Source organism: Mus caroli, unplaced genomic scaffold (genome assembly GCF_978045245.1).
Source record: "Mus caroli unplaced genomic scaffold, Mus_caroli_1 scaffold_14, whole genome shotgun sequence".
Taxonomy (NCBI): domain Eukaryota; kingdom Metazoa; phylum Chordata; class Mammalia; order Rodentia; family Muridae; genus Mus; species Mus caroli.
In genome coordinates, this window is record NW_028227269.1 from 106,989,796 (window position 1) to 107,016,144 (window position 26,349).

At 50.4% G+C, this 26,349-nt stretch overlaps 1 protein-coding gene and 1 pseudogene across 2 annotated transcripts in view; one reads left to right on the forward strand and one right to left on the reverse strand.

Moving 5' to 3' along the window:
* The window catches only part of Wdr25 (WD repeat domain 25), a 135,029-nt gene that overhangs the window by 81,277 nt on the left and 27,403 nt on the right, over window positions 1–26,349 (forward strand). For both annotated transcript variants that reach the window (XM_029484840.2, XM_021179104.2), the window contains 2 exons: window positions 6,437–6,584; window positions 19,097–19,227. In XM_029484840.2, coding sequence (XP_029340700.1) covers window positions 6,437–6,584; window positions 19,097–19,227 — 279 coding nt within the window. The remainder of the gene's footprint in view (window positions 1–6,436; window positions 6,585–19,096; window positions 19,228–26,349) is intronic.
* On the reverse strand, window positions 17,393–17,917 carry LOC110306935 (peptidyl-prolyl cis-trans isomerase H pseudogene; annotated as a pseudogene).

Below are 26,349 nucleotides of genomic sequence, written 5' to 3' on the forward strand. Positions count from 1 at the left end.
TCCTTCATCATGGATTATTTCACATGCTTGCTTTGGTAGGCCATCCTCTCTCCTGTGTCTGCTTCAGTCAGATGTTCCTTCACGAGTCTGCCTTAGTGATTCACACCTGTGTCCACTTTCACCTGTTTGCCCCAGCAAAACACCATCCAACTGACTTTCCAAAGAACCCTCAAGTTTCCACTTCACAAAACTTTAGCAAATCCATCCAACTATGCACTTAAAATATCATGACTAGGCAGGATCGGTCCCAGGAATGGGAGCTTGGCTTGGGCTTTGAGGATCAGTCAGCAGAGCAGCTCTTGATGATGGAGCTCTAGTATTAGTGAGTAACTATGAAGAGAAAGCCAGTAAGACCCTTTCAGTAGATGGATTCTAGCAAATGTCTACATTCATTCCTGATCACATATGTTTTTTTGGTTTTTTTTAAAAGCAACTTTCAGGGCCAGTACAGTGACCCAGCCAAGTGAAAACACTTGCCTGACGGTTAAGTTTGAGCCCCAGAATTCACGTTTGAAGGGGAGAACCAACTGCCCAAAGTCGTTCTGTGACCTCTCATGGCGTACATGCTCCTGGACTCAACACATGCTGATCACTCGACAGATGTAACACACATACACACAGAACGGCTTTTTAAAAAAAACAACTTTGAGAAAACAGAAGAAAGGGGTCTCTCAACTGATAAGGGCTTTCTACAAAGACAGCTCAGGCAACATACTCGGCTATGTAAAAGAATGAATGGTGTGTGTGTGTGTGTGTGTGTGTGTGTGTGTGATGTGTTTGTCTCAATGGGAATGCATATAAAAAACTGGAGTGTGTGTATGTGTATGTGCTGTGTTTGTCTCAATGGGAGTGTATGTAAAAGACTGGAGTGTGTGTGTGTGATGTGTTTGTCCCAATGGTAGTATATGTAAAAGACTGGAGTGTGTGTGTGTGTGTGTGTGTGTGTGTGAGATGTGTTTGTCCCAATGGTAGTATATGTAAAAGACTGGAGTGTGTGTGTGTGCGTGTGTGATGTGTTTGTCCCAATGGTAGTATATGTAAAAGACTGGAGTGTGTGTGTGTGCGTGTGTGATGTGTTTGTCCCAATGGTAGTATATGTAAAAGACTGGAGTGTGTGTGTGTGTGTGCGTGTGTGATGTGTTTGTCCCAATGGTAGTATATGTAAAAGACTGAATAGAGTGTGTGTGTCTTAATAGTAGGGTGTTTGTCTAGCATGTACAAGACTCTGAGTTTCCCCCCTGTGCTGGGGAAAAGACAGACTGCTTTTCTTTTGTGATTTGGAGCAAGGGAAAACTGACTTCTCTTCCTGTGTCTCTTTGGCCTGGCCGTGGAGATTACAGCCCGCGCAAGAAAGCAAGGGAGGATGAAAACTGTATTTGCAGATGACACAGGAGTCTGTGGGAAAACATTCCCACTGGGTTCTTAACACACCTTCGAAAACTAAAAAGTGACTAAGGGTGCAGAATTCAAGGCCAGCGTAGAAAGTGGATTACGTTTCTATGTGTTAGAGTTGAACAGTCCAGAATTTAAAAATGGATCTGCAGTAACCCCTAAACTCATCAGGAGTCCATTTGACAAAGATGTGCTTCACAGTCATGCTTCACATAAGATGCCCAGGACCTGGATTCCCTACTGTGCCTTGCCAGTGGGCTACACAGCCAGCGTGGTTTATTTCCATCTCAGTCTGTGATGAAAGCAGGCCTGAGCCTTGAAACACCCCAGGACAGGTTCCTCCGGCTCCTGTGCACAAATGGGCTGCTCATGTCCCCTTGGCAAAGGAAGGCACGGACTGTGTGGACTCCTAGGGAGCTGTGAGCTGGGGAGTGGTCTGGCAGTGTTTGCTGGAACAGCAGGAGCTGGGGAGTCAAAAGCTACTGCTGCTGGATCTCAAAGCCAGCACAGCCACCCCCAGAAATGTGACAGTCAGTTGGTGTGGAGATAGGGGCGACTCTTATTTGATTTTCTTTTTCTGACTTTGAAAAATCTATTTTGTTGGACTGTGCTTATTTCCCATGTAACCAGAGAAACAACCACAGCACAGTAATCCCTACCACGCACACGCACACACACGCGTGCTTTAGAGTTTGAGTACTTTGTGAGGAGAGTGTATTTCTCTCAAAACAAGCAACAGGGCCGATAGGCTGGCTCCGTGGGTAATGGTGCTTGCTGCACAAACCTAGTCACTGAGTTTGATCTCTGGAACCATTGGTGGACTGAGAGAATTGTCTGTCAGAGTGGTCCTCTGACCTCCACACATTTCCTGTGACATGCTTATGTCCCCTTTCAATAACTTAAACAAAATGCAAACAAAGCCCAAACCAAAAGGCAATGAAGAGCATTGCCTGAGGCCGAAGCCATAGGCTGGGCCGTCTTCAGAGACCCCAGACAGCTGTAGTGGCAGTGGCAGTGGCAGTGGCAGTACTGGTCGGTGACACAGACACCCAACTCTACTGTGTTTTTCCCGTCATGTTCTTGTCAGATGTGTGGCTTTGGCTGGGCACACAGACTGTGCTAATAATTGTAGCTAATACATGGAGCCATCTCAGAACAGTCAACAGGAGACTGGGCTCCTTAATCCTGTGAAGGCAGTTTGGGATCTCTAATTACTTGGTTGAAAAAAGGCAGACACTCAGGGCTGTGGCAGTGTTTGGGAATGAATCTTTAAAGCCTGACAGTGAACATTCAATTCAATTAGGAAGAACAATTAGCAAAGATTCCTCTCGCCTTCACCCTTGATAGCAAGCTGGGACTGACTGGTCCTCTTGGACTCTGCTCCTCTGCGTCATCAGACAGGTGTGTGGCTGCACCTCCCAGGGGCTGTCATACTGAGTACCACCTGTGTGTCTCCTTAGACCCAGGCCAATGCAGGACACCCCTACCCAAGAAGCATAGCACACTGTCTAAGCTTTCTTCTGCCTTGTTCCTTTCAGCCCTCCCATGCTCCCTGCTCTCTCTGTCTGCTCCTCATTCCTCCCTGACTCCTTTCTCTTCCACTCTGTCCTTTTTGTTCTCTTCCCTCCTCACTAACTCAGCCTCTTACTGCACGTAAGGAAAGGTTTAGAAGTAAGTCTGTGGTATATACACCCTAAAGCCTAAGGGCAGGGTGCGCCTGATCTTCCCCTCTCACGACCTGCTTTCTTTTCTCAGCGCTGACCTTCCGTGCCTTCCAGCTCACTTCTCCCAGAGCTGGCCATTCCCCCTTGCTGCACAGGCCTGAGGCCGAAGGCAGTCCTGGCCTCTCTCTTCTCTTTACTGGTTTTACTCCAAGAGGTTCGTTCCTGATGCTTCTGACTCCCATCTAGACCTCTTCTTTCCTGCTGCTGCCTCCAGCTTGAATTCCCACACAAGTCCCTACTCTGTCTCCCTGTCTCTTCTGCCTGTGGAACAGGTAGTTAAAGGGGTCCTGTAGACTGGGGCTAGGAGACCTTAGACACTTCTTCAGGAGAGCCTGGACTCTCTACTGCCGATAATACGCTCTCTGGCCGCATCCTGTCTTGCCACATCCTGCTTACCTCTCTGGCCAGTCTGGTCTTTTGCAGCTGCCTACTAGGAAGGACCTAGCATGGCCACCCTGTGGATCTTTTCTGTTGACCGTATATCCCCTTCCTAGGTGACCTTGAAACATCAGCCTCGGTACCTGGGGCACTCTGTTCTGCTTGTGTAGGACCTGTCTTTCTGACTGTTAATTCTTGAAAGGCAAGAGTTCTGATTCTGGCTGTTTCCTGAGAGCCGAGCCTGGCTGGCTAGCAAGCGGCCAGATGCTTGTTGAATGAATAAATGTGAGAGCTTCACAGGGGAAACCATTTGGATACTGTTGCTTCAGAGCCCTTCTGCTGCCCCTGCCTTCATGTACCCTCTCAGAGGAAATACTGGCCATCCAGAAAGGCGGCAGCCATCCTAAGCTCCCAGCACCCAGGAGGCAGAAGCAGGGGGATCTCTGTGATTTCAGGGCCAGCCTGGTCTACAGAGCTAGTTCTGGACAGACAGAAATCCTGTCTTGAAGAACCAAAACCAAAGCAAAACAAACCCAAAACCCCCCAAACCCAAAAAACTAAAAACCCACCACATAAGGTAAAATGTAACAAACTTTGCCCCACAGCCAGGGGTAACTCAGTAGCCAGGGATAACTCAGTAGCCAGGGATAACTCAGCAGTCAGGGATAGCTCAGTAGCCAGGGGTAAGTCAGTAGTCAGGGATAACTCAGTAGCCAGGGGTAACTCAGCAGCCAGGGGTAACTCAGTAGCCAGGGATAACTCAGTAGCCAGGGATAACTCAGCAGCCAGGGATAACTCAGTAGCCAGGGGTAAGTCAGTAGCCAGGGATAACTCAGCAGCCAGGGATAACTCAGCAGCCAGGGATAACTCAGCAGCCAGGGATAACTCAGCAGCCAGGGATAACTCAGTAGCCAGGGGTAACTCAGTAGCCAGGGGTAACTCAGTAGCCAGGGATAACTCAGTAGCCAGGGGTAACTCAGTAGCCAGGGATAACTCAGTAGCCAGGGGTAACTCAGTAGCCAGGGGTAACTCAGTAGCCAGGGATAACTCAGTAGCCAGGGATAACTCAGTAGCCAGGGATAACTCAGCAGCCAGGGATAATTCAGTAGCCAGGGATAACTCAGTAGCCAGGGGTAACTCAGTAGCCAGGGGTAACTCAGTAGCCAGGGGTAACTCAGCAGCCAGGGATAACTCAGTAGCCAGGGATAATCCATACTGCTGGGCAGCTGGCTTGCTGTTTCCCCCCTGTGATTCCTCCAGAGTCCTCCTCTCTGGCCTGGCCCACTCTGCCACAGCCATCAGGAAGCCCTGGCTAAGAGGCAGAGCACTGTGCACAAGGTGGGCTGCCGTTTGTTTATTCTCTCACCTGCCGTGTGGACAAGTGGGCTCCTTCCACCCTCTCTCCATGTGAAGAACGGCAAAGCTTTCTTGAGCTCCCAGGACCAGAATTTGGGGTTTATTCTCAGAACCAAAATTGCTAGGTTGTACAGTAACCCTACAGGTTCCTGGGAATCCCAGGCTGCAGTCCATCATGGCTGCCCTAGCTTATCTTCCTGCGGGCAGTGGAGGGGGTTCTGACTTCTCTGCATCCATGCTAACACGTGTTATCTTTGTTTTTGTTTTTATACTAGCCAGCCTAATTAGTGTGATACTCTAGTTCATGCTTCTTAGAAAACGACATCATACTTTGTAAATGCGGCTTGTCCTATGCACTCGGTGTCTGTCGTCCTCTTCCTGTCTAACCATGTGAACCCTGCAGAGTTACCCTGGCTCAGTTAATTTTCCCATCAACCCCGTTCTTGTACATAGTTCTGAAGCAGCAGCCACGCTCTGTGCTCCGCTGCTCTGCCACTCTGCCCTCCACTGCCAGTCTGCCGGCTGCTCCTCCTTTGTTTTATCTGTGTTTTTAAACAGAACCACTGCTGCTTCTTGGTTTTCATTCTTTTCAGTTGGAGACCTAGCTCCTGACCCCTGCTATGGAAGAAAGGAATGGGGGGGGGCTCCCTGCATTCTGTGAAGGCTTCTCATGACCTTTTGTTTGCTTAATTAGACATTTACATATTGACAGGACCTCTTGGAACTCTGGCTGCATTTTGAGAGCCTTCAGGGCTTGGCAGACAGAGTTAGCTCACCTTCAGTGGGAGTTGCACTGGGGACAGGTCTGTGGAAGCGCGAGGGTGTGCTTGTTTGGGCTTTTCTCTTACTAACGAAGCCTGGGTAGCTAATGCCAGGGAATCTTGTTTCAGAACGCCAGAACCTGCAAGCCCCAGCCAGCAGCCCTTCTGCTGCGTGTGCTAAGGAACTGACTCCAGCCTTACTCCTGTCTGGGATGGTTGTCTTCGTTTCCAATTCATGGAAGGGGAGACTGAGGCCCAATGATGTGGAGCCACTGGGTCTGTCACATGACTAGTAGTGTGTCCTCTCCACCCTGCAGTGTTGAGCAGGACCAGGCCTGCCAGCTGTGGCGCTGTAGCTCTGTGCCTGGGGCTCGTAAGCCGCTTGCAGGAGTCAAGTGTGTACTGGACATCCTCCCCGTGGAGAGCCAGGATGAGGGGGAGGGGAAGGTACCCCTTGCCTAAGAAGAGGTTACCACCGCTCCCCCCACCCCCCAGCTCCTTGAGCTCTGAGGCTGGCCCCTCTCTGGGCCTCAGTCAACTATGGTCTGGCTGGGTGCTCTCTCCATTCCAGAGCAGGTAGAAGGCAGGGGCAGGACTGTGTCGATGATGACATGTCTGTGGTCAGCAGGTAGGAGCAGGTGTGAAGGCTGAGTGGAGATAGGAGATGCTGTTTCCTTAGCCCTGGAGAAAGGAGACCTGTGCTTTGCTGTGAGGAAGAAAGACTCTAGCTGCCAGTTAAATGTGAAATAGTGGGACCCCAGCCCCCCCGCCCCGGGGTTCCTTCATCACCGTGACTGGTGCTGCCTGTCTTTGTTTCTCTTGCAGGTGTGGAATGCTGTGGACTCGGGACACTGCCTGCAGACCTACTCTGTGCACAGTGAGGCAGTAAGGGCTGCACGGTGGTCTCCCTGTGGCCGGCGCATCCTCAGTGGTGGCTTCGACTTTGCCCTGCACCTAACAGACCTTGAAACAGGTGTGTCCTAACGTCCTGTCTCTGGTCAGCCAGCAGCCCCCTCACTGGGGAAACCTCCCCAGAGGGTCCTGACTGCAGACTGTCTATGGTGATGGTGTGGCAGAGGCCTCAGGACAGGCTCATTCCCCCCACGGGCATGCAGATCATTTGCCAGCGGCACCACAGCTGTCTACAAAGCATTGGAAGCAGTCCTCTGCCAGTCAGCAAAGGACAGAGCCAAGGTTGTCTCAGCACCAAGCTGTAGGGCCGGATAAAGTGGCAGCTTTTTAATCAACTTCTGCAGTGTAATTGGGACCAAAATATCACGGTGTCCTTTTGTTGGCATCAGTTTAGAATCCCTGTCAGCCCATGTGGGGGAACTGAGTCTTCAGAGGGGTTCTTCTCAGTGTAACCCTAACATGCACCTGGGCGGGGTGGGGGACGGGGGTGGGGTGGGGTCATGTGAGCAGATCCTCAGGAAGCCTCCATCAGGTAGGGAAGGGAAGAGAAGCCAGCTAAAGCAGCTTACACAGGCAGGCTCTATGCAGCAGTCCTGGGTTGGCCCATTCACTGACAGCAAGGGAGACAGCAAGGGGACCATTGGACATGGTGTCTAACCTACACTGCTGAGCTCAGAGCAAGCTTCCTGGGCTTTTCACATGGCCTTTTGGAATTGTCATTACGGCTGTCAGCAGCAGTGGGTGCCATTTTCTAGGTGAGAAAAAGGTCTGATGCCTGACAAATTAGAGAGCCATGGCAGTCGGCAGGTAGATGACAAGTCGGGGACTGCAGTAGATCATGATCCTGTTTGTGTTACAGCTATGAGGACCTGGAACTGTAGCTGGTATCATGTGACATGTGGCTCAGTGGAGGGGAGATGAGGTGCTGTCCCATCAGGTGTCCCGTCAGATGGGGGACCAGGGAAGGCAGCATGCTGACAGGGCTCCAAGGGGCCCTTGTGTGAAGGGTAGCTAGAGAGAGGCATGGCCCCATTTCTGAGAGCTGACATGCAGTAGGGCGTGGTCAAAGGCACATCATCCGCCTTGGCTGGGAACAGTGTCGGTGTCGGCATGGGGGCTCATATACTGAGGAGTTCTTCTCATTACAAACAGTGTTACTTACTATACACCCACTGTGTGTGAAACCGTGCGAAGGTATGCTGGATGTCTTTTGTCCCCAGAGAGGACACAGCTGATGGGTTGTTTGGAGCTAGCCCAGCCTCAGGGAAGACCTCTGGCCACTAGGTGAGGCCTCTCCTGTGAGGATAGTCGCCAGTTTCTGTCACTATCCTGGCAAGCGTGTGTCCTCGAGGGTGTGGCTGTCTTGGTGGTCTCTTTGTCTATTGCTTGAACAGAGCTGGCTCACATCTGTACAATTGGACAGCTGAGGCTGTCCCCTGCTGGGTCCTCCTATCCTGAATAATGAAGCTCCCAAGGGCTGGCAGTATGGGCACCCATATGTCTGCACACCCGTCTCTGGCCCCGTGTCTTGCTAGGACCACTCTTAGCATGTGTGCAGCCCGTGGCCTTGGTCTGGTTCTGACTATCTTGTTCTTTCTCTTCCCCTGCTCTGATCTTCCATTTCCTTCCTCTGCCTCTCCCGCCCATGGTCATTTGGCTTTTTCATTTCAATCTAATTAGAGCGCCCTGCCAGGAGAAGGCAGCGTAGGGCGCTCTCTCTGCAGTGCTCTGGGAATTAGTCACTCGGTGCCCATTGTCATTAATGGGAATTTGGTGCCAAGGCCATTTATCCTGGTGTCCTCAATCAATACAGTTAAAAATCTGTGGATTCTAAACTGTCAATACCCGGCCTGAAATATGGAGGGCCAGCACCATTTTATCTCGTTAATTTATAGTTCTGACGGGCTGTTGGCTTACAGAACAGCCATGAATCAACACTTAATCAAATCTGCTCACAGATTAATTATTTTTGGCGCTCCTGTTTCCGTCTGCAATCTCCCTAACGAACGTCTCTGCTACATTAGGCACAGGCGGCCTCAGGGAACACTGGCAGACACCACCCAGGCCCTGAGTGTCACTGGCTTTGTTCGTGACCTGTCCTGCATACCAATCAGCTAGTCCTCTCCTCAGAGGCCCTCCGGAGCTTCCTCAGCTCTAAAGGCTCCTCTTGCAGGTGTCAGCCCCTCAGAGTTGCACTTGTTGGTGGTGGGTGGCAGCTCCTCTTCGCTATCTGGGGTCTGAGGTAGGTGTGCTGACCCCACAGTCTAGCCCTCTGAAGAACTCTAGGAAGTCTTGGCTAGGGCCATCCCCCCTTCTCTCTGGGATGCTCAGTGTCCTGACTGCCTCCTTTTGTGTTCCTGTCCCTGTGCCTTCTGTTGGGTCATGGTGGGTGGGAAGGATTGGCCAGGTAGAGCTTCACACTGAAGGGCCACTCCTTTCCTGAGACGTGTTTTCAGCCCCATTTTGACTATGGCTGATGCCACAAAGAAAGAGAGTGGTCTGCTGCTGTCCAAGTTTTGCTGTAACCCTGGTGTCCCGTTTGCCACTAGGCCCATGTTGAGCTGATACAGGTAAATGGGTTAGGCTCTTTGCTTGGGTGACGACATGCTTAGCGCCCCCCCCACCCCCACCTCTGGCCGGGGAGGACATTATCTCTCTCTCTCTCTCTCTCTCTTTTTTTTGATGCAGCAATTGAGGCTTTGAGTGTTTGACGACTTTTTTTTTTAAAGATTTATTTATTATTATAATATCTAAGTACACTGTGGATGTCTTCAGACATACCAGAAGAGTGTGTCAGATCCCATTACAGATGGTTGTGAGCCACCATGTGGTTTCTGGGATTTGAACTCGGGACCTTCGGAAGAGCAGTCGGTGCTCTTAACCACTGAACCATCTCTCCAGCCCCCCTTGACGACTTTCTTGAGGTCATCCAACTGTTGGTGACAGCTGGATGTAGCTTGGGCTTATGGGGCTGGCAAAGGTATCTTGCCTACACATGGACTAGTGTGCCTTCCCACACCCCTCCCTGTCCTGGACAAACTACCTTGGCCTAACTTTTGGCAGAGTGCTTGGCTGTCTCCAGGCGGTGTCTCAGCATCTACAGAAAACAGGCCCTGGGAGGATGGAGTGCCTGCAGGCTCTTGACTGACCCCTCTGATTGAGTGGCCAGCTGAAGGATGCTTCTTGAGCTGTGGACAGCTATGCTCCAGCAGGAACAGGGTTAGCCCTGACAGTTTCAGAGCTCTTGGTATAGGAAGAGTGAAAAGTGTCCATATGAAGGCCGTGGTGAAGAGGCTTTGGAGGAGAGGCCATTCGAGAAGGCTCTGTCAGGCTAAGCCTCTGAAGTGCCACTAGCTCCCACGGGTGCTTGAAGCAAGTGGCGTGCCGCAGCCAGGGCCTCTGTAGGTCTTCAAGCTGTGTGGCACACTTGGGTTTTCCCCAGCACACTTCAGGAAGACGTTTAGTGCCCCTGAAAACCACAAAAGAAACAGTGAGCGCTGGCTGTTGCAGCCCCCAAGGGATAGGCTTGCTTTCAGACCAGCATTTGTGTCTGTTTGCCACTGCGGGCTTCTCCAGCAGGGTTCAAATTGATGATGGTCCCTGGCTACTGTCCTTCAGGTACACCTTTGCCCACCCCCACCTTTGTTAGCCATGCCACAAGACCCTTTCCTTAACCCCCTTCTGCATGTGTCTGTCATCTGTGAGCCCTTCCCCTGGGAACTAAGCGTCCTTTCACTGGCTCCCATCCAGGGAGGGAGTCTTCATCTCCATAAACCAGTTCCTATCCGTTTCTAGGATACTCATGCCAGCTCTCCTTATGAAGAAGGTGACACCAGGCCCTGGCATGATTTTATTGATTGAAACGGGCTTACAGTAGCCATGTTTCTCCTCTGTGTGGGCAGCAGCCATCAACGAACAACTGGTTCTTCTTAGGTTAGGCCCTCTTTGTTGACTGGCCCCGAATCTGAACTCAGTCAGGCCATGTTTGATGTTAGTATGGTGGCTTATGTGTTTCAACAAAGCTGCTTACAGCCAAACACAGCTGGTTTGCAAGCTAACTCCCCACCTCCTAATTTTAAGAAATGCAGTTTTGTCCAGATAGATAATTGAAAGTGGCTGGGCTTGGAAGGAAAAGGATGGCAGCTGCCAGCTCCTGCAGCCACCATCCATGTGGCCGTACTGTCTGTAAGGTCCAGGGCTTGCTCCTGCTCTTCTGTGTCTGCTCTCACACCCACCCCTGAAGGGCAGTTTTGAGCATGGCTTTGCAGTAAGGCTGTCAGGCTCTGAGCAGCATTGCTGCTGAGCCCAGAGCCATGCCAGTGGGCATGCAGACAAGGCCTACCTGACCCTCGGCCCGCATCCTGCCTGGCCTCTGCCCACTTGCCAACATGGCCCCTGCTCCTGATGCACAGAGGGTGATTTGAAAGTTAGCAAGCTTCTTTTCTCGTTAACTTTGAGTCAGGATGGTTAAATTTACAGCTGGCTGAATACTTCCCAGAGGATGCTGTAACGATATTGATTTTAGCGAGATGAGTCATATGCCTGCTGCCTGGGAACATAGGCTCAATTACCACGGGCCAACAACACAAGCTTTTCCCTGTCAACATTTTCCCTACGTGTCCCTGAGTCTGTGGCTAGGAACAAAGAGCCACGGAGGAAGAAAGGTCATGAGTCGCTGGTGGGTCTGGAGGTGGGATGCAGACAGAGGGACTCTGGGGTCAGACGAGCCAGTCAGTGTCTGTGTGGCTGGCCGTAGGGCCAGATGTCCTGTCCCTCACCAGACTCTCTTTCCTCAGCTCTGAGATGCAGATTAGTTCCTGCCATTACCCAGGATTGCTGTGTGACAAGTGCAGGATCCAACCAGGCCTGCGGGGACAGGTTTACTGTACATGATGGTCCCCCTTCCCACTTGTGACCTCAGAGTAGCAAAGCCAAGGTGAGCTCCCTGCAGGGGGCATGGTCATCCCTTCTCATTCAAAGGGATCAGTACTTGGGTTTCACTTCATCTGAAGTGCCATTGATGAGTCAGGAGTGGTCCGGGAGCCAAACATGCTGAATGAAAATGGAGGTCCATAGGCCCAGACTCAGCATTAGGCTGCCAGATGTTGTTGCCCTGGCTGCAGGAGTGGCTGCCTCAGGGAAGCCTGACTTCTCTCTCTGTCTAAGAAAGAAAAGAGGCCCAGCTCTGAGTAGTTGCCTGCCCGGGTCACCCAGCCCCTCAGTGGTACTGGATGGAGAAGCTATGGAAGTGGTAGTGTGTGGAGAGTGAGTACTCAGGGTTTCTGTGGGACCCTGGAACCATGGCTTTGCTTTAAAGGACGGTTTATTCTAGGGCTGTGGATTGAACTTGGAGCCTCAGGCTCATAAGCAAGGACTCTGTGCTGACACTCCCCCCTCCCCGCCAAGCCCAGAAACATAGTTTCTATTTGTATCATTATTGATCCAAAAGGGAAAAGAAGTAATTTTTCTTAACTCCAAGAAGATCCAAACAGTTTTTATACTGGTTGAGCTCATTATAACCAGATCAATACAGCCAAGTGCCAATGGATTACATATTTTAAAGCTCAATTTCCTATAAGCCTGCAGTGAATAAACAGAATTTCCTATAACAAGCAGACAAGCAAGATAGTCCCAAGGTGAAAGGTTTGTTACAGCTAGCCCAAGTGCTGAAGAAGCCCCGCCCAGGGGGAGAACTGATAGACAGGCCACCATTTGGGAGAGGTGAGAGAGTGCCACAGATTCCAGGAGAAAGACTTTCACTTCAGAGCGGCCAGTGCTCTTGGTCAAGCTTCTCCTTGCTGACTTATCTCCCGCCTTTCCTTTCTGCAAATCTCCTCAGCAAAGGTGGAAGGCAGCCCAGGCCTGCTGTGTTCTCCAGGCCTCCCGGGAAAGCCCAGCAGTCATTAGTCTCTTAAGGTTCCCATGGTTAGAACCCAGCATCCCTTGGCTTTAGCTTTTAATTTAACCACAGATGAATTCAATAAGTTAGGGTTTAATTTTTCAAACAATAATGGCCCTCTTTGGTTGCTTCCCCCAGAGTGCTTTACATAGCACTTAACGTTCAGTCCTCCTGCCTGCCCGAGACGGCAGTGAAGGACCAGCGAAGAGCCGGTACAGGACATGGGTCTCTCCGGCTCTCAGCTTATCCATCACCCTGTCTGTCTCCAGCATCCAGCCAGGTGATGATGTTGTGATGCTGATTTCTGAACTGAATCCTTGAGCAGAGTGTTTTCCTCTAGTGTTTCCCATTAGGTACCTGCTAGCTTTTTAGGAATATTTTAGCTTTGGGTCCCTTTAACAAAGAGGAAAGCAAAGTCCCAGCTCTTAGAAGTAGGAAGTGTACTCAACAGCCTCTTTCTAAGTGGAAAATTTTAGCCTTTCAAAGACAGATTTTCAGCATCTTCGGGAGTTGAGGGAAGTGCGTTTCTGTTTTTTCTTGTTGGCGGGAAAGCGTCAGTCATCCAACAGCTCAGCCCCCCACGCCCCTTCTCTGTCATCAGCAAGGTGGGTCATCACCTTCCCACAAACACCTGCTGCCGTTTCAAATGAACATGGCTGGTCCTACACTGTGCTCCGAGGACCCAGGAACGCATGTGCTTCCCTCAGGGAGAGTGTTCCTTTGCTTTGGGTCTGAGGATGGGCAAGTGAGTTCCAGATCTGAGGGTGCAGAGAGGAAGAGACTCTCCCCATTCTATTCAGTGGCTCACTTGCTACCTGTCTGCCAGCTGGGTGTCTGGTCCCTGACTGTAACCTAAGAGTATGGCAGAGGTTCTGGAGAGATGGCCCAATGGGTAGTGCGCCTGCCTCTCAAGCATGAGAACCTGACTTGGGACCCCAGACTCATGTAAAAGCCAGGTGAGGTGGCTCCTGCCTTAATCCCAGCCCTGAGGAGGCAGAGGCAGAGGCAGGCAAGCGCCTGGACCTGCTGCTGGCTAGCCAGTCTACTGTAACTCATGGGCTCCAGGTGCTCAAAAAGTAAGTCAAGGAAGACATTGAGACCTCTGGCCTCCATACTCTGCATGTGCAAACATACACTCACAAAAAGGGGCGGGGAGGAAAGCTTGGGTTGTGAAAAGCTAAGAGTAAACTGGAGAAAAGGCACTTCCCAGTTAGGTTAGCTCACTGTGCAGTGCCTGTCTGAGGGCGGGGTGATCTAACAAGGCACCCACAGTCTGCTGCGGTCCCCGAGCAACAGCACAACACAGAGCAAAGCTAGAGCTGCGGGTTTAAAAGGCTGTCTTCCTTTCTCTACAGCCATGCTCCTAAATCTGTGATCACAGCTCAACAGGGTCACGTAACTAAGTGTGGGGCTGTGAAACAGTCAGCAGCTGCTAAGGGGTTCTGAGTGTGCGGTGACCAAAAATTAATTCAAGCTCAAACACGTAATGGATCCAAGATGTTTCCTGCAGCACTCAGCCATTCTGCATTTCATGGCTTCCCTGCAGCCTCAGTCTGAGCACACACCACAGGCCTTGTGTACTACGCCTGCCGTTAGGCAGTGGTAATGCCGACAAGACCCAGCCAAGCACCTCAGCTCGGGCACAAGGCTGTGTGCGATGGAGTGTGGTGCTAAGCCTGTTTGCAGAGTTTTGTGCTCTTCTCCTTCTCCTCCTTTTTTTTTTTTTTTTTTTCCGAGACAGGGTTTCTCTGTGTAGCCCTGGCTGTCCTGGAACTCACTCTGTAGACCAGGCTGGTCTTGAACTCAGAAATCCACCTGCCTCTGCCTCCCAAGTGCTGGGATTAAAGATGTGCGCCACCACTGCCCAACTGAGTGTTTGACTTCTTAAAATCAGATTCATTTAAAAAAAAAAAAAAGAATGAAGTTTGGCCTGGGACAGAGTTTCCATCAGTTTCTGAAAATAGTTCTAGATACACTTCTGCCATTTTTTTTTAATGGATTCACGCAAAGTGCCATTCTTGACATATCTGAGAATCCTTTAATTTTGAAAACTTTGAAAGTATAGTATATCTTGTTGTATCAAATATACTTGCTTATTTTTTGAGTTAGGGTCTCATTCTGTTACCTAGGCACACACCACGGTGTGACACTTACTGTGTGGTCCAGGCTGTCCTGCCTCTGCTTCCTGAGTCCTGGGACATTTAATTCTTCATGAAAAAATAAACAGGTAATCCATCCATCTCATTAGAGTGCAAATTTGCTCTCATCTCTAGTAAAGAGTAAAATTATATGTATACGAAAGAATTGTTCTAAAATTATTTTTAAGGATTCCTGTGAGCAACTATTTGGTCTTTGTACCTACTGTATAAACCTATATACCTGAGGTGGCATGAAGATATCTTGGATGAAAAGGAGCAGTGAACGACAAAGGTTGAGCCCTCCTCTCAAGCATTTGTTTTGTGTCAGCCTGAGGCTCACTGATTCAGCTAGCATGGCTGGCCAGTGAACCCCAAGGGAACCCCCACATTTCTCCCTCTCCCTCGTCTCTGCACCAGGATCACACGAATGTGCCACCATTTTGAACTTTTTATGTGGGTGCTGGAGATCCACACTCAAACCCTCCTGCTTACACGGCAGACTCTTTACCTTTACATCCTGCGACATTGCCCTGGCCCTCCCCCAAGTTTAAAATTAATAATTCTTATTTTTCATTCTAGAGAGGATGTTCTGAGACAGTCTTTTCCCTCCCTCCCTCCCTCCCTCTCTCTCTCTCTCTCTCTCTCTCTCTCTCTTTCTTTCTTTCTTTCTTTCTTTCCTTTCTTTCCCCCTCCCCTCCCCTCCCCTCCCCTCCCCTCCCCTCCCCTCCCCTCCCCTCCCCTCCCCTCCCCTCCCCTCCCCTCCCCTCCCCTCCCCTCCCCTCCCCTCCTCTTCCTTCCTTCCTTCCTTCCTCCCTTTTCCCTGGGCTGGCATTTGAGCCAAGCACCTAGGGCATAGTAAGCACAGCTTTACTAGAGAGCTGTGCCCTGGTACCTGAAAGCCGGTCTATTTATTTATTTTTCTGATGTTGCTGAAAATGATTTAAGTGTCATGTGTTGAAGACTGTACTTCAGGGGGTGGGAAGTTTAGCTCAGTGGTAGCATGCTCATTAGCACATTTGTGGCTCTGCGTTCTGTTCCTAGCACCAAAAGAAAAGAGCCCAACAAAACCAAAGTAACTAACGGTTGTCCGCAGTCCGCCCCATGGATCAGTGGTTTTCTGACCTGGTTTCAAACCTTTAAATGAGTGTCTCATCTGACTCTGAATTGAGTGGTTGAAACACAGGAATCGAGGAACACCACCTTCTGGTTAGTTGCGGGGAGGCTCCTGTTTGCTGGAGGAAATAGGTTCTAAGTCCTCTGTGTCGCGAGACAGTGGACAGTATCCTGCATCCCTGTGAGGAGTCTCTGTCAGCCTCTTTGTGTTCTTTGGATAAATAGAAACTACAGTTGGATGGCTTTCAAGCCCTGGGTCACAGGACACTACCTGCATTTAGATGAGAGAAGCCATATTTGGTTCTGATGCACTTTTCTGTTTTCAAGGCAGTTGCTCTGCCCTTGGGCTGGCAGTACAGCTCAGCAGGCAAAGGCGTCCGCCGCCAAGCCTGATGAGCAGGGATCTATGTAGCTGAAGGATAGATCCAACACCCACAGGCTATCCACTGACCTTTGTGTGGACTCCCACATTCACCAATATCAATTAAAAAATTGTTTGTTTGTTTTTGTTTTCTGAGACAGGGTTTCTCTGTGTAGCCCTGGCTGTCCTGGAACTCACTCTGTAGACCAGGCTGGCCTCGAACTCAGAAATCCGCCTGTCTCTGCCTCCCGAGCGCTGGGATTAAAGGCGTGTGCCACCACAGCCGCAGGAAACTAAAAAATGTTTTAAAAAGTTGCCTGACGCTCTTAGCACACGGCATAGTAAGATGTACTTAAAATTGGTGCTCTATTTTGCCTTACTTTGTAAGATAACCTATTTTTGTTTTTGTTTTTTAAATTTGCTGACAATGGGACTGCAGAGCTTGTCCAGTGGTTAAAAGAACATACTGTTAGTTCAGAGGACCAGCACCCATGTCAGGCCTAGAGCTACAGAGCTACAGGGAACTCACCTCCCTCTCCTGGCCTGTGCTGGTTCCTGCACGCCCATGGCATACACTCAAACAAGCACACACAGAAATACACAATTGAAAAAGAGAAGAAGTCTTTAAAACCCATGGCGATGCGATGCTGGCACCTTGGTGCATTTTGTCCCAAATCTATAGACCACTTCATGACAGTGATGCCTGGCGAGGTCCTGAACGGGGACGAGTAGGCTTGACGACTGTGGCTCTGGCCATTGCAGCTATCCCTCCGTGACTCTCATAAGCCATGATTGATGAGTTTCATTTCCTTACCGGACAAGCTGGAGCTGGCCGAGTTCTTCCTCAGTGTATGGGGTCAGCAGACAGAGGAAGTCATCAGGGAGTCCTTCCTGCCCAGAATGAACAAACACAGCCTTGCAGGGCTTAGACAAGAGCACACTGTCCTGACATTTCATCACTGTCTTGGACACCAGCTGTGTGTTTGCAGGTACCTGCTTATGTCCAGGCACAGGAAGCTGGTGGTCAAGCTAGTGAGACGGGGTCTCTCTCACTGGGATTAGGTGAAGCTGTCTGGCAGGCAGGCCTTAGGCATCTGCTGTCTCTACTTCTCTCCCCCATTGGTATTGGGGTTGCAAGCATGCACCACCAAACTCAGTTTTTGTTTTTGTTTTTGCATTAAAAAAATCCCTTATTTACAGTTCAAAATTTAAACAGGATTATTGGTTCTGATCTGTGATACTGCCAGGTCCTGGATTGCATACTGTGGAGACAGGGAAGCAAACAGAGGCCAGTCCAGCTTGTCAGACTCGAGGAAGAATGTCACACCCAAACAGCAGACGACCTGGTTCCACCTTGTCTAGATTGCATTTCCCCACACTGGCAGTTTGGGCTTATTGTTGGGGCCTGTGAACATTCTCAGTCTTCCTCATCACTACAAGTCCATCAGGGATTTCCCCAAACACCACATGCTTTCCATCCAGCCAATCACACTTAGAACACGTGATAAAGAACTCGCAGCCATTTGTACTGGGACCACTGTTTGCCACGGAAAGCAGGCCTGGAGCTGAGTGTCTAAGTTTAAAATTTTCATCCACAAATGGACCCCTGTAAATATTGGCGACTCCAGTACCACGGCCACTAACAAAGTCTCCACCCTGAATCATGAAATCCTTTATGACCCTGTGGAAGGTGCTCTCTTTGTATCCTACCGGAACACCATCTTTTCTGAACTCTCCGGTGCAGAATTGCCTAAAGTTCTCTGCTGTCTTAGGCACCACGTCTGCAAAGAGCTCGATCTTCATGCGACCAACTTCCTCACCTGGCCGCCAATGACATCAGAGAAGACCACTGGATTGGCTGGACTTGAATTTGCCACCGCCATGACTTTGACCCGGAAGTAGAAGCCTAAAACCCGTTTTTTATGTGGGCTTTGAGGTCAAACTCAGGTCCTCACGCTTGCATGGCAAGTGTCTTCCTGACAGTCATCGTCCCAGCTCCTCGGCTGTCAGCTTCTGTGTTCTGCTCTGCCAACGCCCTGATTCGGTGGAAGAGCCCTGGTAGCCAAAGGCACTCGAGATTTCCCTTCTGGCTGAGGAAGTCCTTACGCTTTCTTTGAGGGAAGCCTCCTCCATGTTTTTGGCAGGTGGCAGGTGCTGTCCCTGGTGTGTAAACCTGGCCCCTAGTGACATGTCAGGAGACAGCCCCAGGTGCTTCGCTGTGTGGTGCCTCTCAGAGCTGGTCTGATTTCTTGGTGCGGGTTTGGGCAAATGCCATGTGATAGCTGAGAGTCTCGCCAGTGTCGAGGGGTACACAAGTCATACTGGGCAGTGGGGGAAGTGCTGGCTTTAACCGTCCTTGAATGATGGACACTTCTAAAGCTTCTATTACTCGCCTCTAGGAAACCGTAGTGACAGCTGTTTTCCACACCATATGTGTCTGTGTGTGCCAGATAGTTACCACAGTGTGCGCAGGGACTTGACAACTGTGTATGATAATATGAAAAATGGCCAGGACTGTCTCAAATCCTGCAGAGCCAGTGAGACCCCAGTGAGCCACTCCTGATGTCCATTCTGTGCTGGGCTGCTGTGTGGGCCACTGCCATTTGTGGCCCAGCATGTCAGGTCACCCACACCTGCTGCACTCTGTAACAAATCTGTCTTCAATTTTATAAGGATTGGAAGACTGATCCTGAAATAAATGCCAACCAACTCTGAGTTTAGATTCTAGACTCCTGAGTAAACAATCTGTATTACCTATGCAACCTGAAAAACTCTCTGAACCTCCCTGAGCCTGTTCTCAGCCATGTTGGGGTTAGTTGGTGTATGGTTTAAATGAGATGATACAAACAACTCTACAGAATATGGGAAAGGCAGAGTTCTAGGATCTAGCCCTGAGTCTTGGTGGATTTGACAGGAAATGGAAGCAAGCTGCCATCCCTCCCATGTTTCTAGGGGGTCTATACTGGACCCCATTGGGCCCTGGTGGCGTGTGAACATTTCCCCTTTAAAATACTTGTGACATGAACATTTTTCTCACTTTTTCTTGTCTGTCTGTGTTTCAGGAACCCAAGTGTTTAGTGGTCGGAGTGACTTCAGAGTCACCACCTTGAAATTTCATCCCAAAGACCACAACGTCTTTTTATGCGGCGGCTTCAGTTCTGAAATCAAAGCCTGGGACATGAGGACTGGCAAGGTGACAGACACCCTTCTTCTCAGGCTGTCCTTTCATGTGTGGGGAGTGTGTGTGTGTATGTGTGTGTCTGTGTGTGTCTGCATGCACACATATATAGATCACACAGAGATCAGTCTTGGGTTCTTCAGGAGCTGTCCCTTGTGTTTTGAGACAGCTCACTGGGACCTGGGCCTTGCTGATGAGGGGAGGCTGGCTAGCCAGAGCACTGCAGGGATCGACCTGCCTCCCCAGCAGTGAGAGTGCGATCTCATGCCACTCCCCCTGACCTTTGAAATGGGTTCTGGAAATGAGCTAAGGGAGGTATGCAGCCAGGGCAAGCACTTTGACTGACTAAGCTGTGTACTCAGTGCATGCCAGGCCAGCCTTTCTATGAGAGAATTTTCCTTCATAAGGTCAATAAGTAGGGACAAAGCAGTACCTCTATATTTGAGGCAGAACTGTTTGGGCTTCATATTTAATGAGGGCTAAGCATCATTTTTAGAGGTTTTAGAGAGTAATTTTGAGTTGTGACACATTAAAGCATCCCAGGTACAAGTCTATGCAGAGTATCACCAGGAAGATTTGTTGAGTAAGTACTTAACTGTATGTGGAAGATGATTCTGCCTGGAACTCTCCAGAAGATAGACACTCTGGTGCAGAGAGCATTCTGTGTGTGCACATGTGCATGGGAGAGCGGCACAATGCTTTCAGCTTGTTATGACAGGGCTTCCTGGAGGAGGTGTTGGCCCCAGGTTACTGTCACTTCTTAGCACATAGAGGCACAGTCTGAGACATTCCTGTGCCCTGTTCCACTTGCATGGAAGCTGATAGGGAAGGAAGAGGTGCGGGGCAGCAGGAAGTGGCCTCTTGCATTTCATCATGAAGGGACCCGTGCTGTTGGGTCTGCAGCACTAGGGAGACACACCCAAAGGCATCCTTGTCAGCTGGGGAGACTGGGCATGCATCAGAGTCTCCAATGGCCAGGATCTATCTACATCCATGTCCATACTGTGCACCGAGCTAGCATTCCAGGAAGGTGGTGCAGCTTGCGCAAGGATCATGGGCTTCTGAGCAGAACCTGCAGAGATCCTGGCCTCTGGGGACGTGATGGGTCTCTTTCTTGAGACACTTCCTAAGTGGCAGCATAGACCCATACACTTTCAAAACACCACTTTGCTTTTGCAAAAGAAACTTTTTTGCAAAAATAGTTGGGAAGGAGGAATATTACAAATAAACTAATGGACGTAGTGGAATTTTTGAAAGCACCGGAACATTTTCTGTTTAAGACACAAATACATAATAAATAGAAGAAAACATCTGATCATGGTATGTACATCAAAAACTTGTAGCCTGGTGTGTTGGCACACGCCTTTAATCCCAACACCCAGGTAGCAGAGGCCCGTGGACCTCTGAATTCAAGACCAGCCTGGTCTACAGAATGAGTCCAGGACAGCCAGGGCTACACAGAGAAACCCTGTCTTGAAAACACACAAAAGAAACCTTGTAAGCAGACCCTTGGTGTGGGACCACCTCATGGCCCAGCTCTTCTGCAAAGGTACACTCTGTGTTTCTAGCCTCAAAGTTTAAACACGTAAGAAATTACTCACTATGGATGCCATCTGATTTAAGAGTTTGTTGAAAATACCAGCTTTCCTCCCGGGGCAGACGCCAGCTGACGAGTTCTGGGGAGAAGCAATTAGAAGCAGATGTTGCTGCTGCTGCTCTCGGCACGTTTGCGAGTCTCTCCCAAGCTAATAACGTGGGTGAAGGGATCCGTGCACTGTTTGTTTTCACTTCCTCTTTACCAACAGTCCTCCCACACGGGGTCACACAGAGTGGGACACACTGGGCCTGCTTGCATCGGCCTGGCTCTGGGGACAACACATTTGCCTGTTTTGACAGCTCCGCTGATCGCCCCGCCTGCAGAGGCTCTGTCCATGGTGCTGAAGCCCGCAGTAGGCCAGGCTGGCTTCAGACTGGCATGGCCAGCAGAGTGGTCCTTTCCTGACTGTCACAGCGAGGTTGCAGTGGGCACTACAGGTGGAAGCGGAGGGACACAGGCCTTGGCTCACAGTCAAGATGAGATTCCCCGTGTCACTGCCTAGGAAAGGAGTGCTTAGGGAATAGCAGTGTGTCTTCTTATGACAGGCAATTCAGGGGAGGGGCCAGTTAGCCTGCCAGAGGGACAGACTGATGCTTGCTGTTAGCTGCCTGTGCTCCCCAGCTCCTCCTGGTCCCTTTTTTTTGACACAGAGTCGGTTTGTTCTTACTTTTCTTGAATCTGTGTTGTTGTTATTGCTGCTGCTGCTGCTGCTGCTGCTGCTGTTTTAATGGAGCTTATGAGGGTTCAGTGCCATCCTTTTGCCTTAGTGTGTCTTGTCACTTATTCCTGCCTTAGTCCCTGTGCCCAGAACAGCATCTGGTAGGTTTCTATGTAGAAGGAATCAGGAAAAAAAAGGGCTTCTTTAGCTCACCTATTATTTTGTAAATAAGGTTTTATTTGAACACAGCCATAATCATTCATTTATGTCCCCTGTGTGGCTACTTTTGTACTACAGTGACAGAGTTGAGACTACATATGCAGCCTGCAGAGCCTCAAATGCATAGCAGTCTTGCTGACCCTGGGTATAGAGAGACCTGACTCTGATCTTTGTGAGCCTCTAACAACGTGGCCCCTGCCCCTGCCCTGCCCCTGCCTGTGCATTCCCACAGACACTACTTACTCAGAGGATTTTTTTTTCCAGATGGTTCTCTAGCTAGCAATGTTTGGGTCATTCTTCTTGTTCTCTCTCAGTGGACAATTAAGGTTTGCTCTGTCCTGTAGTCCACAGCAGCGGCATCTTTGTGCTCAGAGCGGCATCTTTGTGCTCAGAGCTTCCCCACACAAGAGATTTGGGTCCTCAAGCTCAAGGCTAATTAACTCAAATTCTGAGTCCAAGGAAGCCAACGTTTTGCAGGAAAGGAGCAGGTTTCTGCCATCAGGATTAAGGGTCTCCAGCCCATCACTGCTGGGCCACTGCAGGTCAGCAGCCTCACCTGAGGGCTTCAGGCACAGGGTCTGATGAACAGTGGACATAGAACTTAAAGCTCCATGCTAGCCAGTAGGCTTTCTGAATCCTTAAACTCAGCAAAATGTCAAACTTTGGGATTCTGACTTCGTGTAGGCCGGCCCAGTTCATTACGGGAAATGGGCTGCTTGGCTGTCTTCCTCCGTTTCTTGGCTTATCTCTATGCCATGGCTGGCTGACTGGAGTCCACCTCATCATGGCAAAGTGCCTGGCTTTACTCCCTGCATGTGCGGGATGAACTCCACATGAGCCAGCCACACCAGGCTGGCCGGCTGCTGCTGGGGCCACGTTCTGTGACTGCTTCCTCCTGGCATCTGCTCTGAGAGGGCTGTGGTCTGGAACTCAGGTGTCCTTAGTCTGACCTTCACGATCCTGTGGGAGCTTCTCTTAGGTACACCCCCACCCCCTTCCAGGCAAACCCACTGTGATGCAGTCCCCCATCAGGGTGGCAGGGGGAGGCAGGGAGGGTGTCGACAGAGCAGGGCTCTCAAGTTTGCCCCATGGAGGAGAGATACAACCCTCATTGGGATGTAGATTTTGCCTCCTGTGGTGGGGAGGGTTCTGCATGTCAGCAGGCTCCAGAGCGTGCAGGAGGAGATGGGAGTGGAAACCTTTGAGAAGCCAGTCTGGAAGGACCTCTGAACCTCCTGGTCCCCGACTTCTCTCATGTGAGCACCATGGGTCTTCTTCTCAATGCATCTGTACCATCTGTGATCTTTCTCGGGGTCTGTGGCAGCTTCTGACCTCCGTGTGCACCCGTGGGCTTCTTCGTTCCCAGGTCCGGTCATCTTTGCTCCTCAACATTTTATCTTCCAATGAGCCTGAAGCAGAGCAGGTACGCAGGACCAGGCGGCCTGGCCAGCGGCTGCTCCGGGTCAGTGTAGGGGACAAGGACTCTTCCACAATGGGATATGAAGATACTTTGCAGTTTAGAATGGTGACTGGGTGGGCACCAAGGAGAACTTGTGTGAGGTGAAGGACTGTGTGAACCAGGCTTTAGTTCTTGGCTAAGGCTGGGCTCTCCAGCTCCTGCTTCTGGTGGGATAGCAGCTACTAGCCTCCTGGTTTCTAGTCTGACTGGGTAATATCCTGGCTCTAAGCCCTGCATGGTGTGGGAGCCTTAGAGTTGACAGAAAACTGAGACACAGACCCAGCTGTCTGGGCCCACCACACTGTGTCCCATGATTCTACTCACCGTCAAGGCCATTGTGTTTTGAGGCAAAAGTTAGGAAAAGTCATCAAAGCAACTCCTTCCCTCCCAAGTTTGTTTTTATAAGAGTTGTTAAGAAAGTCCCAGCGAAAGCTTAGAAGTCATATTCCGTACTTAGCAGATTGTCTCTTTGCAAGCATGGACGATGGAACCCCTGCTTCAGCAAGTTGCTGGGCAACCAAGGCAGGCCTGGGGTGGGAACTAGAGCAGCCCTGGAGAATCTAGGACGAGTGTCTTCCAGAACTAAGGCAGCTGCATTCTGTCCCACTTCCTTTCCCTTCCTGTGCATTGATAGCAGGCAGAGAGGGGGCCGAGCGCCTTTGCATCTGACTCCTGCTCTACTCTTGAGAAAGACAGCTGTGATGCATTCAGACTTGCTGTGTCTCTGCTGCAGGCCCCCGCTGCTCCTCTGAACCTCCGACGTCGCCCGCTCCAGGATTCTCCCGCTGATATCAGCTCTGACAGGCCAGCTCACTTTTGCTCAGCTCACCCTGGTGCTGCTTTGACACGGATCATCAATATTTCATGCTTGTTCTACATTCTCTCTTTCTTAAGTGTTTAAAGGGACATTTTGACTTCTTGAATTGGCTTCTTGACCCCTTCTGGAGCCATGTGCAAGGTCCCCTGGGGCATGTGCCCCAATGTGAGGTCATGGTGGCTCTTGGCCTTGTGGGCCTCCAGCCTGGCTTTTGTCCCCACAGCCCTTTGCCTGTAAACTGGAGGGTCCCAGGAGAAGGGAGCCTTGCCCAAGGCAGGGATTAATTGGCCTCTCTGCTGCTATATTCCTAGAACCTACCATTGTGCTAAGCACATAGTAGGCTGTGGGAGAGTACAACTTCCAGGAATAACGAATGGCTCTAGTCAAGACTGATGGAAAGATCCCGAGGAGTTAACCTGTCCCGCTGGCTGGAGACAGAGGCACAGTCCACTGATCTCATTGCTGGCTGCGTCCAGGGTGGCCTCCTTCCCCAGATGGAGCTTCCGAGCTTCCTTCCTGGGTAGGGGCGGCCTGAGCTGAGAGGGGCTGCACCGACCCACCTTGTCCAATGGGTGGAAGCACCTAGAGGCTGCCTGCTCTCCTGTCCTATCCGGGTGGTGGGCGTTGAAGGACCACAGCCTTGAGGCCTTAGTGAGGGTGCTGGTCAGAGCCGGAGTGGGGTTGTCAGGGTTTCTTGGGCCTGTGTCTCCCTGTGGCAGCCGTTGGAGACCCAGCTTCGCCCACACAAGGCTCCCTGCCATCAGTTCTGGTGACACTGTAGGCAGGTCGCTTATTTGCCCTAATGAGGTTTTGATTACTCTCCATTTGTCTCTTTCATGTGTTTTATATTAAAACGCCTTTCTATGTGGACTCTCTGCCCTTTCTACAGTTCTGACTAAGCGTTGCTGTGTGCTTTCAAATGTAGATGAGACCAGGAGACCAACAGAGCTGGACATGTGGGGAGAGGGAGGCATGTGGTAGGACTCTGGGTGTGCTCTGCCTTTCCCAGAACCTCGTCTGTCATGTGGGGGTTGGTGAGGCCCTGGGCTACCAAACCCCTCAAACCTCTGTCATCCACTCTGCTTTAGACCTCTTTCTGTCCTAGAAGGCCTGGGAGGGGAGCTGGCACCATCTCCGGTGCACCCTCAGGCCAGGAGGTGTTACCTTGCAGCCTGCCATCTGGAGAGGAAGCTGATCCTGTCAGGGTCAGCTCTCAAGGCTGGGGCAGGCAGCCATGGAGGGTCAGCTCTAAACACGTGTTACTTTCTCTGGTGCAGGAAGATGAAACATTTCATTTGTCAATGTTACAGGTGTTTTCTGAGCTCTTAGCAGATAGCAGGTGTTATCCCGGGACAGGATGCGATAGCCCAGTTGGACCATGTGCTCCCAGGGATCTAGTCTGCAGAGCAAAGCCCACTGCTTATGATGGGATCTGTGTCTTAGGGTGTCTGATGCCAGTCAGCCCAAACCCTGGGCAGAGGAGGGCAGTTGGTTCCCAGAGTCCAGAACCTCCAAGACCTGCCCCCTAGCTTCCTCTCCAGAGTCTGTGTCCTTGGGTGAGCTGCCAGTGAGAGACTGGGGGATCCCAGAGGCCAGTAGCCTACAGTGGTCATTAGCACCTGCCCAGTGGGAAACTTGACCAGAGACTGGGCTCTTTAGACGTGTGATGTGTCTATAACTACACTGTGTACAGATCTCTGACTTGTGAGTCTTCTAACGAGACATTTTGTCCCTGGGGAAAACTATGATGTGCCCAAAGTTTCCCACTCTGGAGTTCTTAAAATTTTAAAATTTTAAATATAGATTTTTTTCTTCCTTTACTTGACTTTCTTTCCATAACCAGTAGTGTCCAGAGCTCACTGGCTTGATATCCAAGTTATTTATATTTATCCAACTGCACGGTAAATGCTTGATAATCTTTTGGAGGCAGCTTTATTCAGATATCCTCCAACTCACCTCTTTAAAGTGCTAGCACGCGGGGGGGTTTGGTGTGTTTCCAGCATACGGCGGCCATCACCTCAGCCAGCCGTGAACATTTTCATCACTTGTAAAAGGAGCACTGTGCCTGTAGCAGACTGGCCTCTGTCCACAGGCCCTGCAACCCTGGGCCAATGCCTGTCTCTAGCTGTCAGTTATGAGCCCTGTCGAACCCAGTAGCATCCTTATTGATTTCCTTCCTGCTGGATATATTTCTTTTTCACTTGTTCAGTTTTTCTTTTTTAAAGAGACATGACCTCATTCCATAGCCCATGCTGGCCTTGAACTTACAATAATCCCCCTGTCTCCACTCTGAAATGCTGGGATAGCACCTGTGCTCGACTTCACGGGTTTGTGCTTTTTTGAAGGAAGAGTTGACAGCCTCAACTGTGACTGGGCTTCACCCCTCT